Genomic DNA, 18,988 nt, shown 5'->3' with positions numbered 1-18,988 from the left:
GAAACAATCGCACACCAGACAAAGATATACACCATCTATGCACTGCAAAATATTTGAAAGGTACGGAGTGATCTAAACTGGCATAGTATATTCTAGGATAAAATAGCACTTCTTTTTGTATAATGCACTTACAGTAGGGAACATTTTGGTCCATTTACTTATTACTTAGAAAATAATCTCATTCTACCATCTCGATCACATGTCATTCTCTGGTGGCTGTCTCTTCCTCTTTATCACTTCTCATTTTTTGCGCCTTTCATTAACATTCCTTTTTCGCTGCCAACCAGTGAGAAAGTGGACAATCAAGGGGTGGAGAGAAAGAGTTGTCGAGTGAAAGAGGAGGGAGGAGAAGAGGGCAGGTTGTCAATGTTTTTTACACACAGGGGCCCATTGTTTTTTTTGTTTTTTTTTTCCTAGTTGTGGGCCCTGGGGTGTTGATGAGTCATTGGCAGAAGTAATTAGAGCCCCGAAGGCCCCTCGGCCCATGTTGTCCCATCCGGTAAATCTGCAGGTGACCGTCACTGTGATTATAGTTGATTTTCAACAATCAGGCTGTGTATGTAGGCCTGAGGCTTCATGTTGGGTTAATACTAAGAAGCATAAACAATTAAAACAGAACAATCTTTTCATGTTACAATCACAAACTTTAATCATCTCATTTGACCATTTGTGGCAGGACTAGAACACACCTAATTCCAAGATGACTTCTTAAGTCTTTCTGTCAACATTGTCTTTTTTTTCGTCGATCTTCCATGAAGGGAAAATTTGTGGAGTGCATAGCTAATAGTTGTCATGTCAACAGATTCTTCCACCTGAGGTGTGGAAGACATGCAAGGGCCTCCTGGCTGCTCCTTTTTCTTCCTTATGGAAAGTCATGTTTTAGTAGTTTGTAACTGTGCTGTACTCATTTTCTTTTGGATTATGGATTGAACAGTTCTCGTTGAGATGTTAACAGTTTTATACATTGATTAATAACTTAATACTACTTTAATACTTCTCTACATCTTTATCCCTGACATGTCTGGTGTTGGTCTTCACTATTCTGTTCTCTAATAATCTGAAGTCTTCGCAGAACAGTTACATTTAGACTCACTCCTAATTCACTGATAAAACTTGTGTGATTGCACTGAATTGTATTTGGAATGTAAATGAGGATGGTGTCATATGCACTCAACAATTATGTTATCTTTTTCAAAGTTTTAAAACCATGCATTTCCTTCTACTTCACATTTCTGCGCTTCTTTGGATGACACAAAATCCCAAGAAAGTACATTACAGGTTGCCGTCATAATGTACCAAAGATGTAAAAATAAAGGAAATAGTTCAAGGTTATAAAAATGTTTTGCAAGTTTTTGTAGGTGTGGGCGATATGAGAGAAATGTATTTTTATTTTTTTTACAGTATAATCCCAATCTCAATTTCTGCATGTATAGTGAGAGCTCTTACAGAAATAATCAGTCCACCATCATTTAGGACAAAGAGCATTTCTGACTACATTGAGCTTGCACTATTATCTGTCAAGTAAAATTGACATTTAAGAAATATATTGCTGTTTTTAGGACACTGTCTCCAGTTGTTCTGTATGACATTATAAAACATAAAACATTATTTTTAAATAGAAGAAACTTCATACAGGTAAAGTTTGCTTTTGTTAAATAATATGTAATAGTCTAAAAGTGTCGTATCACGTTTTATATGGGAAAATTAACAAATTTACCAATTTAATATTATAATTCATGTTAGCATTATTCTTGGTAGCAGTAGTATTTGTAAGATTTTTCATAATTTCATCAGCCTCTCACCAACACACTCAGAATGTTTTCTGGATTAAGTGAAATCAGCCAGGGATAAATTACACCCTGTAGCCTGAAAACATAATAAACTCCGCATTTAGGCTGTGGAGTTTTTATGAGCAGAAAAGCTGCTGTTTGCATGTTTTGTTGACTTTATGCTCTTTGGAGTTCAAATAGCTTTATGATGTATGTAGATAAGGTTTTTATCTTGAAGTTTTCTCGTATCAGCTGTATGAATAAAACCATAAAATGTGGTATAATTGCGTTAGCTGCTCTGCCAAGTGTATTTAGACTTTGATATCGGGTGCTTCTTGTCCAGTAAAGTTGACAAGCTGGTTAAGCAAATAAACCACCAATCTGAAGTGTGTAAACATTCAGCTACATGCTTATTTACTCACCATTAGCATTTAGGAGGGTTTGGGAAGAGGACAGCTCCCTTAGTGAGGACAAGAGCACTCCTTATTTTGTTATACACACAAAAACTCAGATTTTGTTTTATAAAATGTCATTACTATAAGCTATACTATAAACCTTAAATATAGTTTTATTTTTAATATTATATTCAGCTAATTATATTAATGCTACCACATTTTTTTTTATTTGAGGGAATAAGTGGAATACTAGTGTTACTCTTTCCTGGTCATGAATAATCCAAATGCCTGTTGCATTTTCTGCGTAGACTGCCTATTACATTTCTGCTGACACTATCCTACTTGGTCCTGTTAAGTTTTAAAAACATGTTTTGCAAAGACATGAAATCAAAATTACAACGATTGATTGGAAAACATGATGAGAAAACCTTTGCTCTGCCCCCATCTCCACTCCAAATAGTTATTGATGCCCTTTACTGAAATATTTTGAGAAAAACACTGGGATTCCCACAGTTCTTAATGTGTGTGTGCGTTTGTGGGTGTCTGATAAGTTTCTTCAGAGAGCTTATCAGATTTGTCCATGCCATGTCACAAACTGTGTCACACACTGACTTCAGCCTTCTTGAACAATACCTAAATAATATTCATACTTTACTAAAAGTGTCTGTAATTTCTTCCTTTAAGGACAGTTTGGTTCCGCCCTTACAGTCTGTGTTACAAACCTTCAGGCTCTCCACAAGCCACCAAAAGTGTCATGCGGAAACAAACTGCTGTTGCTGTGGCTACATGAAGTTGTGCATGAGCAATTTCTTTAAAAGTTAGATCTGAAAGTGAATTCTTGTTTTATTTTCCTTTGATGTAGCAGCAATGTCTTGTGCAGAAGTACGATATAAGAATGGCACAAGTCTCTAAATTGCTCAAAAGAAAAAGCTTTCAGAAATCACCTCTTCTCATTTTGTTGCTACACATTGAAGCATGAGCTAAAATATCAGCTTAGGTATGTAGCTTTTTTCTTTCACGATCAACCTGATCAACTTCCTGATCAACCAAGATCAACACATTACATTCATCGTCGTGTTCTATTGTTTCAGAATTTTGACGCCATCCTCAATTACTAATTAAAACGTTGCTTGTCATTCTCCTCACCTTAAAGAATTAAAGGAGAAAAAATAAACACAACATTTAAGTTAGGATTATTTTTAAAGGAAATATGTGGCCTCTTGTCTTTGTGGCAGCTTTTTATTCCTAATATAAATTTTGCAGCTTGCACTCAAACTAGTAGTTGGATTTATCTCCAGTTTTCAGTGTAAAATTCTACTACCACAAGAAAACATTAATTTAGCTGAATATGTTTTTATATATCTGTGCAACGGCTCCTGATTGTAAATGGTGATATGTTCATGTAAGCTGATTTCCCCGACAACGTGTCACAGCTGCTGGTCTGTTCTAATAGTTTAGTTGATAAGTGCTACAAGACGGAGGTGGAAGAACATCACATCAGCTTCCATCTCCATTTTATGAACTGTTGCTCCAAATTAAAGATACTTATATTTTAAATGGTGGCCGATCAATGACCCCTTTGGATTTACTGCTGTTGATCATCTGTGCGCAGGTGCATTTGTACCATAGCCATTTTAAACAAAGTTAGTTTTAGTCATCCATACGTCTTGTCTTTTTTTGTTCATTTTCTCTTTTACTTGTTTTCATTTCTTACTTCTTTTTGTAATTTTGTTTGACTTAAATAAATATTATATCATTCAGTTACATGAAAACTGCAAAAAACTTTGCAATTATTGCAATAAAGTCCTGCTGAAATGAACAACCAACTTTCTTTTACCAATTCTCTCGCTCATCAGATGAACAAACGTTTGCCTGTGTGCTTCTCATTCTTTTTACTCCTTTCTTTTATTCCTCTCATCTGCCGATTTCTCCCTTGTGCTCTGACACAGATTGAAGAAGAAATAGCGCTCTGATACAAAGTAACCTTCTAGCAGCAATATGTCTCCTAGGCAGAGCACTGACAGAGAAAAGCAGATGAATATATTTACAACCTGGCTAATAATTTTGCATTCCCCCCATTATAGTGTTGTATTGACTTTACTGAAATAAACAGGCTCATCGTTTTTTGTCAGTGGCTACAGTGGTGGGTTTTAACCCCCAAAGGGAAGCACATACTTTTAATAGATGGCTCCCACGTGAGAGAAAAAGAAAGAGAGAGAGAGAGAGAGAGAGAGAGAGAGAGAGAGAGAGAGAGAGAGAGAGAGAGAGAGAGAGAGAGAGAGAGAGAGAGAGAGAGAGAGAGAGAGAGAGAGAGAGAGAGAGAGAGAGAGAGAGAGAGAGAGAGAGAGAGAGAGAGAAACTGACGCATAGAGACAAGTTTTAATTGTGGTTTCAGGGGCCTTTTTCCCTTGTGGTGATGTCACTGGTTGTCAAAGCCAAGCCTCCAGGGACACTCCGCTCTGAACAATGTTCTCGCCTATGGACCCTCTCATATTTTTTTTTTCCTGGTGTCTCTCGGCTCACTTTTAACTGCATTTCCTTCATCTTTAGGCATTCATCTTTTTTCATTAACTTTGCATTCAGACTCAGCACATGTAAATACCATACCAACCCTCTGCTTTCTGGGTTTATCTATTTCATCTTTTTTTTTTCCCTAAAGTGTATACTTTTCTGCTATCTTTTCTGCTTATTATACTGTGCCTTATGGAAGCATTCGTACCCAAATTTTGCCTCTTTCACAAACCTCAATGGATTTTATTAGAATTTAACATGAAAGATCAGCACAATTTAAGACAGTAAAATAAGAGGGAAAAGATACATGAGTTTTAGATACATCGTACAAATAACAAATCTGAAATGTGTATCATTTATATGTGATTAGATCCTTTTATTCTAATATCCTTGAAGAAAACCCAGTGGAACCAATTGTAAAGATCTTAGTGGTTTGTTGGAGAAAGTCAGTGAATAATCACCATCATGAAGACCAAGAACCAGAACAGATGGATAAAGGACAAACTTGTAAAGAAGTTGTAATCAACATGAAGCCAGAATTACAAAGAAATGCTTAAATGGCCTAGTCAAAGTAAAAATGGAACTCCATTTGTAAATTTGTTATAGAGCCTGTAGCTCAAAGACTCACCACAGAATAGTCAAATATTTCACGCTCTAGTAAGCAGAGCTGGTACAGATAAACCCCCCAAAATCTGCAGCTGTTCTTGCATCAAGATGGCAAAATTAAAATGTATTTCACAAATAAAATGTATGCTTTTCTTTCTATTTCACATACATGTACTACTTTTTCTTGCCCAGTCACACACACTAGTTGTTAAGTGACAAAATTATAAACAGCCAGAGGACTATGCCTGTTTCTACTAGACACTATATCCCCTATGACAGGCGTGTCCAAAGTCACTCCTCAAGGGCCGGTGTCATACATGTTTTAGTTTTCCCCTTGGCGGTAGTTACTACCTCCTCAGCATGTCAGTGTTCTGGAGATGTCTGCTAATGCGTCCTTATTTTATCCATGTGTGTTGACTAAGGAAATAACCAAAACATGCAGGATATCGACCTTTGAGGACTGACTTTGGACGCCTCTGCCCTATGCTGTTTGGTCTCATTTTTTGTTGTAATTCTGACAGAACCGGACCCAGTGTCTAAGCATTCCTTCTTGTGGCGTGGAAATAAATAACTATTTTCTGTTTTCTCAATCAACTGTTATTCCAAGGAAAGGTGAAATGTCCAAACCCCAATTAGGAAAGATTAGTCCATTTCTGCTCAAGTTCTTCTCTGTTTTGGTGCTTGTGTGAAGATATGTTTTATATGCTTGATCTATCACTCCAGTCGACAATCCTGTATGTGCCAGTGAAACATCTGAACGCGTGCATGCGGCAAGAGTGCAGCTGTAGATGTCAAGTTGCAGTTAATGCGTGGCATGCCTTGCTGTGTCCGTGGCTGCAAGCTGGACTGAAAGGTGGAGCTGTACTGGAGATAAATGTCAAGTCACTAACATCAACTTTGCCAACCTGGGAGCAATGGTTGGCCTACTTTTCCTGAAATTTGAATGTATTATTAGTAGACAAACTAAGTCAAACCTTACCCTTTCACCTGAGTTGCACGTTCTCTTATGCTGAGTGTTTTTTTTGTTTGTTTGTTTGTTTTTTTAACTGGAAAATTAGTAATTCAAAATTAGTTTTGTACATCATGTCCTGTGGCGTCCTCCCTCTGTTTCTGTTTTTATTAACATGTCATATTCTTGTTACTGTTGAACAGGACTGATTGGCTATAAAAGTTACTTAGATAACAGTGGCAGGTTGTACATTTGGAACCTGGGCTTTCAGAGGGACCCCTATTACATTGCAATTATACAAGCAGTCAATACTAATAAATCCAAAAAGCACAATATAGGACGGGGTATTTCCAGAGATCTTGTTAAAACCTTGAATCAACATCAGTATTGAGTGATCAGATTTCAAGCATGCGTCATTCAGAGCAGGAATTTTAATGTGTCATCCTGAGTGGACACATGAACCAGATCTCACTAACTGTGCTGTGTGCAAATAAACAGAGAGAAGACAGCTAGGATTTTCTTATGAAGGTTTCCTTCAGATGTTTTTTTTTATATAATCATTATATATATATAATGGTAGGATGTTTATAAGGCACACAGAGTATAGAGCGAGATGGAGAGTGATGTTTATTCAGCAGCCTGGCTGACATACATCAGGTAAGACCCCACTCTCTTTTAGATGTCCTGTTCTTTCAGGAAAGTCTGCCTTTCTTGAAAATGCATTTTTAATCATTCCTGAGAAGGAGAAGCCAATTTCTCCTTCTCTATCAGCCATTGTGGGCATGAAATAAAAAACCCCAAACAATTACAAGTATTAATGTCCACAGCACAGATTGCTGAACACAACCTTTACTAGCAAAATTTGTGGCTGATACAGTTGCTCTGATCATCCAATCAAAGCTTGGAAAATGTCTGACATCATGTGGGCCTTCAACCAGGCGCTGTGAGGTGAATCTTTAAGCTCGTTAAAAGAGCAGTTCCCCTGCTATATCGATTACAGATTATAGGCTTGCTCTCTGGATTGTGAAGACCCTGGACAGATTAGATTAACCTTGGCAACACAGAGAGACTGAAATCTGATTGAAAGCGCACTAAATTTAATTGAACAAACATTAGAATTTAAGTTATAGATATATTTGTTAGGGTTTCCTGGAGAGAAGGTTTTTCAGGCCCTGACAGCCCACCACTGGTAGATCATTAGGTAACGTTTGAAACTGCTTATGTCAGTGTTTTTGTACTGACCACAAAGCTCTCTGAGCCCCTTCTCGTAAACCTTAATTTTGTGATATTTTCATAGCAGTTTTAAGATACTCATAAGTCTAAAATTAGATTTGTGACTGGCCAATGCAAAGCTTCTGATTCAGATCTTAGAAGTATTTTTGTGAATGTGCCCCTCTACTTTTTTGTTAATATTAAAGCGATTGTTGTCATCGCCAACTGCTTGTGGACTTATTGAGGTGGAGAGTCAGGCTCTACCAGCTGTCAAAACTGACTTCCATTAAACAAAGAGGGAGATTGTTTAGCAGCTGCAGCAAACACTCGGCCCTTTTCTGTTCCTCTGATAGAAAACAATGCTGGCGTCTACCTGGAATAAGAAGATGAAAAACTCTTGCATGCATAATGTCTTTTGATTTTTGTTTTACAAACATAAATTATGCACAGAATAGGTACACACACCTACACACATGTCGCTACTACAAAAAACACATGTGCATCATGCACAGCCAGAGAGTAGCGCATGGGCACATGATGCCAAAGCCTTATCTGGGCGGCTGGCCCATTTTGCTGGGAAGCAACAATGACTTCATTATACTGCAGAAATAATCACGGAGCTAAGGTCACTGGGATACTGTGTGTGCATGCGTGGGCTTGTTTGTGTGTTTGTGAATGAACAAGAGACTTGGAGATTAAAAATAGAATTGTTAGAAATTTACAGCTGTTTTTATGGGATGTGTTGCTAATGGAGGTTGAAGGCATGTGTTGGCAGGCAGGTATGCCTCCTGACCAGCAGCTGATGTCTGCATGTGGTCATCCTGGAGTCAGCTTTCTAAGATGAAAAGGTGTTAGTAGTTGCTCATTGCATTATTTAAATTGTTGGTTTATTAGCTGCTGTTTCTGAATGTCATGCGTTTCCTAATTCTTGCTCTATAGCCAAAGTTGATGTTGCGGATTGTTTCATGCATATTTTTAATGTGCTTCTTCTTTTGCCTTTCTCTCTTTCTTCTCAAGGAGGAAGAAATGTTTCGACCCAACATGTTTTTCCTCCTGCTTCTTCCACCCATCATATTTGAATCTGGATACTCTTTACACAAGGTATGGTTACATTTTTAACTAAACCTGTATTTCCAGCACACCCCCGCCCCTTGATGAGTTAAAAGTGGCAATTCCAGTTTCAGCATGTGGCATTTTCTCTGACAGAGTAGAGAAAATGCAGATAAAAAGTGCAGTTTATGTAGGTGGCACAACAATAATTACTGTAAAAAGTAATGACTCCAGGAAAAAAATGAAGCAACAATGTGCTAAATGAGCATGCAACTCACAAAGAATGATATATCATATGGTTTTGGGTTGGGCCGCCTTGTGACTGAAAAGTCAATACAGTTGGGTGTGCTTAGTTTCTGTGGGCTATTATTCATGTTCTCGTCCTCCTCTGGCCCTCCTGTTTGAAAAGGCTGCTCGACCACTGTCTACAAACAGTGGCCCAGTTTATATATCCAGCACCTTTCAATCTTATTGGGATCTTGTGTGAATGCTTTTAGAACATTAATTCAGTGGGGCAAACACCACCTCAAAGGACAGCTGTGTTTTACAAAATGTCTGCACTTTTTACCACATTTCTTTTAATACTTTGTAAAGCCTAATTTTCTAAAACAATAGCATTTAATCTTTTCCTGTTACATTTTACAAGGTTAGAACAAACAGGGATATATATTTTTTTGACTATTTCTCCACTTTCTTTTGAATATCTAAAATTCTCGATCCTCTATTTTACATTCGTCATTGTTTTTTTAAATGGGATGTAAATTTAGTCCAGGGATATTTAAATCCAGGCCTTGAGGTTCTGTGTCCTGAAGCATGTAGATCTGCCTCTGGTTGAACATTCATGAATCAAATGACTGAACCACCTCCTCAGTATGCACTCAAGTTCCCCAGAGTCCAGCCAATTCCCTCAGCATTTGACTGAGGTGTGTTTAAGCAAAGACGTGTCTTCAAGTTGCAGAACCCCGGACCTAAAGTCCTGGAGTTGAAGGCCACATCTAGAGCCAATAAATACCACGGAAGAAAGGTTTAGTGTGTTTGCACTGAGCCATTTCTGGGTTAAACTTTCACATGTATTTTGAATCATTCTTCTGCACAACTGAAAATTGGTCACACTAAATTGTCTAACGTCAGAGTGACCAATCAACTTGACAGTCTGTTTGTTGGGCAGTGGGAGGAATGCAGAACCTGGAAAGAACCCAAGAATTTAAACTCTTTGCAGAAACGCTACAGGTCGGATTTCAAACACAGAACCTTCTTTCTGTAATTCAACAATGTAGCCTGTGTCTTATTTATGTTGCAGGAACAGGAAGTTGTGGAATTATATTTAAGCATTTCCAGACACAAACTGAATTCATAAACTGAAACATAAATAACAGGAAATATTGCATTTCCATGTATTTTAGATGATTTGGGTGCCAATCAGTGTGGCAGTGGGGATTCTATAATTAGAATATTTCTTAATGTGGGATTTTCTTTGCCCACTGGAAACATGTACTTAAATTCATGTTATATATTTTTTATTTCCTATGTATGAATATACTACCGTGATTCAATAAAAAACATTCTAATGTTTTTGTGTGCATATCTGTAATTTAGGAGTGGCTGTGAATTATTGCCAGGCAAAAACCATTTCATATGCCCACAGTTGTTTTTGTTTTTTTAAACATATCTATGTACCTGTACTGTGGCCTACCTCTTATTATAATGCTGGACACGTGATATATAATGGTGCTATTTGACATTGCATACTGTCCATGGAGATCTGAGCTGTGTATTTGTGTGTGTATTCAGGGTAACTTCTTCCAGAACATTGGCTCCATCACCCTCTTTGCTGTGATTGGTACGGCTATCTCTGCCTTCATAGTGGGCGGAGGTATCTACTTCCTAGGCCAGGTGAGACAACCAGCTATCAACAAGTCTGGTATTTAGAGAAACATCATATTTTTAAAATTGCTTTTCCATAAATGAAATGTTCAGGGGAAAAAAACTGTGATTTTTTTTTACTAATAGAAAGCCAGATGTTAATGAATATGAAACTAGTGTCTGGATTATCATGTCTAGAATCTCTCAGTTTACCTTTGTCTTTTCTTATTTTTTTCTGACAGGCAGATGTGATTTATAAGATGACCATGACTGATAGGTAAGGTTTGAATAAAACCTTTTGCAATTTTGTTTATGTAAAAGAAAATATTTCACCTATAAACATTGCCTCTTTCCGTAATTACAGTAAAGGATGATGTCCTTTGCTGACACAAACTGCTTCCTATGAACATGGTTCGTTCTGACTGAATGGTTCTAGAAAGTAATATGATATATCATCAGTCAGACGTGGCTCACAAACAGAAACTACGTACCCGTGTGTTATTGGGGTAGAACTTTGTGTTGTTCAAATTTTTTCTTGGTCCACAATCAAAGGTGTGTAACTTGGCATTAGGCACAGTGTTTGCTATTCATATTCTTGCCAGTAAGGAGGATATGTTTTTCAGCCTTCCTGCTTGCCTGTTTTTTTTTTTTTACGATTTGTCACAAACTCCATAAAATACTTTTTGATATAATTTGGAGAATAAATCCTTACATCACCAACAAACAAACTAATGAACGTGCCTGAACACCTTTTACTCGACACACTCTTTTCTGCTCCCAAAGATCTGTAGCATTTTCAGTCGTGGTAAATTATTTGAACTTCTCCTCTTTGTACAATATGAAGCCTGAGTGTCTGAAAATGTCTTCTGTTATTTCAACAGTCAAATTTGTTTTCCCATGTCAACCCAACTTCCTCTTTTAGGTCACAAATGTTTTTTTGTTTTTGTTTTTTCATGTGCACTGTAGAGTTCTTAAAAGTTGGAAAACTTGTTTTGCACGTGGCTGTTTTATGCTCATGTTTTGCTCCTTTGCTGCACAGATACCATTACGTTAAAGTTATTTTCATTTGTTATAGCACAACCTTCTCTTTCTAATTCTTTTCAATCACACTGCAGCTTTGCCTTTGGATCTTTGATCTCGGCTGTGGACCCTGTAGCCACTATTGCCATTTTCAATGCTCTCAACGTGGACCCAGTCCTTAACATGCTGGTGTTTGGGGAGAGTATCCTGAACGACGCCGTCTCCATTGTCCTCACCAAGTAAGACTCTTACTGTAGTTGCTTTAAGCTCGTCCACACCTTATGGTGACACAGGTTTCCGTTACCAACTGCCTTCATGATGACACACAAAGAGCATATTTATCCAAAACAGAAGTTCATAACACTCAGATGTTACATAAAGTTATAGGTAGTGCAACTTGCAAATATTTTCATATTCTAAAACTGTTTATTACATTTAGTGACATTATAGCTGGAAACTTCTGGAATTGTATGTGATAAATTAACATTATTAGAAAATGGGACTATTAATATTATATATCTTTTTTAAATTTTCAATTGGACTTGGGTCTGAACTCTTTCCTAGTGGATGCTTCTCTGCACTTCTTTCTTTTTAGTGCCACCCGTCTTACTTTACAGGTCTGACTAACTTTCCAGCCAACACCACCATGCTGCACTTTGTATGCTTGTAAAGAAATGTACTGTTACTTTTATTCCTCACGTAGCGTTTGCATGTTACTCATGTGTATTGCATGGACCGTTGACATTTGCAAATATAAACATGGTAGATACAATTTTTGTAGACACAATAAAAGATACAACTGTAGCCCTTTATCACTTTTATTACTTGCACCTTACTTCACATTACAGTTAAAACTATGGGAAGTTACAGTAAAGCATCATTCAAAAGAGACATATTAACAAGTCAGAAGCATGAACAGCCTTCATCTTTTTGCTGTTGGACTCAAAGTCCCGTTCAACAAAACTCTTATAGCCTTTCTTATCACCAGATTCATTGATGTTAGATATATCACTGTCCTCGTCCGAAGCTTTAACCGTAACAGCAGCAGCTGGAACATCTACAGCTTCTGGCTTCACTTCTTCCTTATCTTCCGTTTCCTTTTCACTCACTTTTTAATTCTTGCCCTTGTAGTTTGACTTTCAACAACAGTTTGCTTACTTTATATTAGAAATAATGCTCTTAATGCCTAAACCAATCAAAATGCTCAAAAGAATGCATTTTGTCAGCCAGCCAATCATTGACGATCTGTATGATTGAAAAAGTGGTTGTCGGAAATTATCAATAAACCGAGGTTTTGTGGTTTCAAGTTTTTTTTTAAATGGTGTTACATTTGCATTATTAGACGCAACTCGGTCAAAATGTCAGTCTATTTAAAATGTTTTCATTGAACCGTCCTGCAGCTTTTTTTTTATAGTCTTCAACATAACATCTCTGATAAGCAGATGTATTCATCTTGTACTTTTATTTAATTTCTGAATACAATAGCTTTCACCATATATTTCCTTTTGGGATTTCAGAATAAAAGAGTCCTGGATGCTGACTAGAGTTGTCACATTTATGTTTATTTTATAGTAAATTTTCTAAATCCTTCCACTTTGCTACTATGCACTACTTTATGTTGGTCTATCATATGAAATCCAAATAAAATAAATCAGTTTGTGGCTGTAATGTGATAAATTGTGAGAAGGTTCAAGGGGTGTAAATACTGCTACAAATCACTGAATATATAAAAACAGCAGGTTGTTTTTACAGAATCCAACTGATGCATAAATCATGTACTTTTAGTCTTGTAACTGAATGTTTTGCCCTCGCCTTGTGTAAACTCACATTTAGTTGGGTTCAGTGGAATAAGGTGGAGTTTTAATTTCTATTGAAGCAGAAAAGAACCCAGAAATCGTCCCAACAGTTTTAAGAAATATTTTATTATAATTCATAATTTACAAAAAGAGATACTCGTCTTAAAAGGGGTTGGCAGCGTGTAACTTTAACCTGAATTTCCAAACACTGTTGCTATGCTGATTAGACAATACTTATAGATCGTGCAACATTTTTTTTAACCTAACTGGTGACAATATTGCTGTATGTTTCATTAGCATGAAGTCAAAGGCATAGTTTTTGAAAGTGCTAAAATAAATGACCACAGCAGGTGATCTTAGAAATATCTCACCTCCACAGGTGAAGCAGAGCTTGTCAAAAAGGGCCTTTAGATATTAATTGATTAAAGAAGGCTAAAAGGAATCTCCATGGTAACTGCCATAGTTATCGACACAGTGTTCACACAAGGCTTTTCTCAGCAGTTTCTTATATTGACAGGGAGTCATAGAGTGTGAATAGTTAGGGAAGTGGTTTTTTGCAGAATTGTTCACACTTCTTGAACTTTGCTACAGTTTTGTGTACTATTACAGCTGAGAAATTTTATATGTTTCATTCGGACATTTTAATTCTTTAAATGGGCAGTATCATGTAAAATCAACTTTTTTGAGCTTTACGTTATGTTGTAACGTTATACCCTGGTCAAAAACATATGTGGAGTGTTGCATTGATTCTTTCATGCATGTTTTATTAAAATTATTTGATCACCTGTGGCAACCGTTCTGCTGTGCAAAATGCCTGGGTGGACCTAGTACCCAGAGTTCGAGACGCAGCTCTTCCTTAGCGCTTCAGTTTCTAAGCTTCTGAGTTTTCGCCTCACAGAGCGCCCCCACTCAGTTCCTGCAGACTAGCCAGCAGCAATTTGCAACTATCTGGTGGAACTGTGCAGCTGCTAAGCTCGTTACACGAGCTACTTCTTAGTGCAGCGCTGGTTAAAACATTGTTAAAGGTCTAATGGAGAAGTTAACATAGCAGTTACTTGGTATATAAAATGCTATAAAATGGTCTGCCTGGAGAACAATACTGGACATTTCAAAGTAGTAAGGTCAATGTAGCATTCAAAAGTAAAAATAGGCGGACGCATCAGCACAGCAATCAAGACATCACCACCCATCTAAATTGACAGGCTGTTCATGCAGAGCATTAATCACAGCAGCCAATCAGCACATGGTATCTCAAGAGGCGCTGCAGAGATCCACAATTCTGTTTGGAGAATCTGTTGACAGGTCAGCTAGGCATGCAGTCTAGTCAGTTTTGAGAGAGCCACAAGAAGAAAGCCAATGGTAAACTTATTTGCACTTTACCACAAACCATTCAAAAACATAGACAGAAAACGCGTTGGTTAGGGGAGACAAAAAAAAATCTCCTGCATGAGGTCTAGCACTGCGTTTTACCCTAAAGTTTGCTTTGGAATATCACATTAAAAAACCCCAACAAAGTCCGTGCAGGTATGGCTATAACAAGACAAATTGAAGAATTTTAAGGGATATAAATATGTTTGCAAAGCACAGTATTTATTTATTCTTAGTTGTTTTCTTATTTATAGAGCCTAGCTTTTTTTTTAAGTCTTTCTGCTTAAGGCGCTGAAGCTAAATTTCACAGGTTTTCATTTGGGAAGGTGTTAATTGCGGCTGTGTGCACATGGTTCAGGTTTCAGATGTCACTCTTCTCATTTACTTTAAATGAGGCGACATCTTGCTCGCTTTTTCCTGACCCTGCTTGTATTTGTAGGGTGAGACACAGTCTAATATTTAATTAATTCCATGAATCAGCTCAAATGGAAGTGTGAATGATCTACAGTATGTAATTTTTATTTTTATTTTCTTTAATTTACTGTTTTTTAAATGACAATCTCGAGCCAAGAGAAGCTTGGCGATGATATTTAACAATCATCACGTAAATCTTTCCTTCTGCCTTGTCAGTAGCATAATTAAATAAGGTCAAAGGTCCTTTTTCCGATCACAACACCACGCCCTCCTTTAAAAGTTGTATTATCTATTTGAGTCCGGTAAACTGTAAATTGTTCAGTTTTTCTTTTACAGATTAAACTAGTGAGATTGTCTCACTCCATCTGGTTCTTGAGAGTTACACAATAAACTGTCACAGGTGAGAAGGATGAGAATAGAAACAGTGGCCTTTGTTATCTATCAACAGGAAAAAAAAAAAAACATGTCGTCATCAAAATCTCCCTGCCCTACTTTTAGACACATCCACATTGTCACCTGCTGAGGATTCATTTGCTTGAAACCTGACGTGTTGAATGTAAAGTAGAGTGGCTTACACAGCATTCAGCTTTTCAGTGTTTTTTATTTGTATTTATTTATTTTTTAGATATTGAGAGATGTGTTGATTTAAATGTCTTTGACACCAGACACTACTCTCCGTTTTTAGTTTCCACTCAGAGCAGAAGGACTGTTTACACTTAATCAGCAAACATACTGAGCCGCAGACAGAAACTAGCTAGACGAGTTTCGTGGAAACTAGGAATTTACAGTTTGTTTGGAATCATCGTTGACATTTTATCCTCTGCCTTCGTGCTCACTCTACACCCACCTTATCTCACGGTTAGTTAATAGTGTAAAGTGATCTGAGGTGTCAGGGTGCCCCTGCAGAGTAAATGAAACCATTAATAATAGAAGGACTAAACAGACCTGGCCGTTTGCTTGCCGTTAACACCTCGCTGGGTGACTTTCTTAGAAAGCTACTTTACGATTGAACCAGGTTGTTTACAGCAGCAGCGCAGCTGGTGTCTTCACTTGGCAAGCTGAAGATAAACGATGCAAAGAGATTAATAGTTATAGAGTATTTTACTGCTGTTGGTTACACAATTATATTTATTAGTAATTACTAAACCTCTGGTATCTTGTAGGTTTTAGGAGGGAAAAAAAAGGACATCTACTACCACCGCTTCAAAATGTATACGTTACGTGGACATTGTTATTCTAAATATTCTTTAAAAATGTAATCATACTGCGTGAAAAAGTTTCTCTGGTTTGTTTTTCTTTAGGTTCCAGTGTCTAAGGGTTTACTATTATCTTTTTAAACAGCAATAGTCCTGCTGACTTTGTGTTGGCATTTCATTTTCCTTTTAAACTTTGAATTTGTTTCAATTGTTCGGTTTCAGTACCTGACCAGGAACACATATTCATTTATCTTGTTGTTCTGAACTGGGCCAACTCCCAGGTGCATAAAAACACATGTGCATCAGAAGAATAGTTCTGGTCTCATTTAAATTTGAAAAACCTCCAACAAAGATCTGACCAGTTTCCAGCTAGCAGCTTTTTCAAACTCACCAAGTTGGCAGAAAAATGTGCTGCTTTATTTGTGACTCTTTATGATCTGTTCAGGTTGTACAACAGGAACCTCTTGCCTGGCTGCTGGTTACAACGTTTGTACAGTCAATCTGAAACTGTTAACTTTTTTATTTATTTTTTTTTAATGTCATGTATTATGTGTAACCTCTCATCCTTTAAGTTTAAAAGCTTTTTTCCTAATTCATTGGCCACTGTTTAGTGGCTTAGTAAACCAACAAATTCTTTTTTTCTTTTTTTCAAAAGACCTCAAAATGAAAAAGGTCTTCATAGCCATTTTCAAGGACTACAGGAAGCAAATATAAACTGACTCTTGACTTTTGCAGTGCTGATCATGTAAAAATAAATGATTGTGGTTTCGATAGCATCCCGTTTTATTTTGAATGGGTAATTTCTCATGTCATGAAATGTACGAAAGGGTTATGCAAAGTAATCTTTTTTTGTTTACCCAACAAGATTTTGATGATAGGATTACAAGCATATTTTAATCCGCTCATGGACTCCACCAGTTATCAGTGGTGGAGTTTTACTGACCTCTCATGTCAGACTGAGGTATTGCAACACAGAAGGTACAGGGATTTTGCCATCATCAATCATTCTCCCATTTTCTTGCCTTTCAGCACAGCAGAAGGCTTTTTTTCTCGCTCCGATAACGCCATGGTAACAGGATGGGATACTTTTGTGCAAGCGCTGGGGTATTTCCTCAAAATGTTCTTCGGTTCTGCTGCTCTAGGAACTCTGACTGGACTCATTTCAGCTCTTGTATCCTGACTGGTTTGCTGAGTGTGGCTCTTTGTGCCTTACACATTTGTGTTTCTCTGCTTTAGTTTAAATTTCTTAACTCAGCTGTTTAGTTTCTAAAGCACTTCGACTTGAGGAAGACGCCGTCACTTGAGTTTGGCATGATGATCATCTTTGCATATCTTCCCTATGGCCTAGCAGAAGGAATCAAACTATCAGGTGGGCAGACGTGTTAAAAGGATGTACACTTATACACACAGTTGCAAGTTTTCAATTTATCTGCAGTTTTTGCTGAGGTCCTTCTCCCACCCACAGGCATAATGTCTATCCTGTTTGCGGGGATTGTGATGTCTCATTACACCCATCACAACCTTTCACCAATTACACAGATCCTCATGCAGCAGACGCTGCGCACAGTCGCCTTTATGTGTGGTGAGTAATTTCCTGCTTAGCTTCCTAGTTCCTCTTATTTCATTTCATTTGACATTTTCAGTGACTATTTTTAACTTCTGTCCACAGAGACTTGTGTGTTTGCTTTTCTTGGCCTCTCCATCTTCAGCTTCCCACATAACTTTGAAATATCCTTTGTCATTTGGTGCATCGTAAGTAGTTTTTTATGCAAAGGCCAGCGTAAAATGTTGGTGTGAGTTGAGTTGGATTCAAAGTGTTTGATTTCTGTGCTTCTCTGTAGGTCCTGGTTCTTCTTGGCCGAGCAATCAACATTTTCCCTCTGTCCTTCTTGCTGAACTTTTTCAGAGATCACAAGATTACGCCAAAGATGATGTTCATCATGTGGTTTAGTGGTGAGATAATAATTCTGCAAGTTAATGTATTTTAAAATTCCTGCTCAGCCCACATCCTGTTAAAATTCTTAGGCAACAAACTTAAGTCAACAGGAAATGGTGGTCAATTATTTCACGTCACTGTTTGGCAAAAACCAGTTTGCAAAGAGTGCACACTAAAGCAAGCTGAATTTCTGATACACATACATGTATTTTTTTTTAAACTAAATTCACAATATCACTGTCACAGACATATGTTTGAAGACTCCAGAGATTTGGAAGGGACACTCCATTTATTCCTTGCCTTACAGTTTCATGTGATTGGAATGTGGAAAATTTAGATGTGGATAAAATCAGTAATCGGTCCTTGATCACGTTTCAGAACAGTCCAAAGTATCTGGAGGTTCTTTGTCCAGTTGTTTATTATTAGTCAACACTGCCACCGGTCTGTGTCAGGCGGACGGACAGTGGCTGCAGCTGTGTTGTTTTATATTATTATTATTATTATTATTATTATTATTATTTGTGTACAGATATAAATAGTTGTGCTTCTTTATTATTGCAGTGATTGCCAGTGCAGGTGTTAGATTGAACTACAACTCTTTACATGTGTCAATTACCATTTGTTCTGTTGCTGAGTGTAAAAACCTCACTGTACTACAGCCAGAAAAAAACTGTGAAAATAAGAAATAGTGACTCAGCCTTTGTGTTACATAATTTATTCAGATATAGGGAGGCTATTATGTAAAAGTGGCTTTTTTGAGCTTTATATCATGTTATGATATTATTCCCTCATCAAAAACATACCTGGAGTGTTTGATTGTTTCATGCATATAGAATTTTCGTAACTTCTAAAGAGAAAATGTCATTCTTTGTCTTCAGCTTCTCTTTTATTCACAGCCACATG

At 37.2% G+C, this 18,988-nt stretch overlaps 1 protein-coding gene across 4 annotated transcripts in view; it reads left to right on the top strand.

The window, feature by feature from the left end:
* The window catches only part of slc9a8 (solute carrier family 9 member 8), a 34,025-nt gene that overhangs the window by 9,158 nt on the left and 5,879 nt on the right, over positions 1 to 18,988 (top strand). For 3 of the 4 annotated variants that reach the window (XM_008413901.3, XM_081609077.1, XM_008413899.3), the window contains 9 exons: positions 8,460 to 8,543; positions 10,284 to 10,385; positions 10,598 to 10,632; positions 11,471 to 11,614; positions 17,179 to 17,320; positions 17,413 to 17,518; positions 17,585 to 17,731; positions 17,819 to 17,901; positions 17,991 to 18,102. In XM_008413901.3, the coding sequence (XP_008412123.2) occupies positions 8,460 to 8,543; positions 10,284 to 10,385; positions 10,598 to 10,632; positions 11,471 to 11,614; positions 17,179 to 17,320; positions 17,413 to 17,518; positions 17,585 to 17,731; positions 17,819 to 17,901; positions 17,991 to 18,102 (955 nt within the window). The remainder of the gene's footprint in view (positions 1 to 8,459; positions 8,544 to 10,283; positions 10,386 to 10,597; positions 10,633 to 11,470; positions 11,615 to 17,178; positions 17,321 to 17,412; positions 17,519 to 17,584; positions 17,732 to 17,818; positions 17,902 to 17,990; positions 18,103 to 18,988) is intronic. The other variant, XM_008413900.3, reaches the window with a different exon arrangement.

The sequence above is a fragment of the Poecilia reticulata genome, chromosome 7 (assembly GCF_904066995.2).
Source record: "Poecilia reticulata chromosome 7, P_reticulata-male-v2, whole genome shotgun sequence".
In the NCBI taxonomy this organism is placed as follows: Eukaryota; Metazoa; Chordata; class Actinopteri; order Cyprinodontiformes; family Poeciliidae; genus Poecilia; species Poecilia reticulata.
The sequence above is the reverse complement of the archived record's forward strand: the minus strand, read 5'-3'. Positions and strand labels throughout refer to the sequence as shown.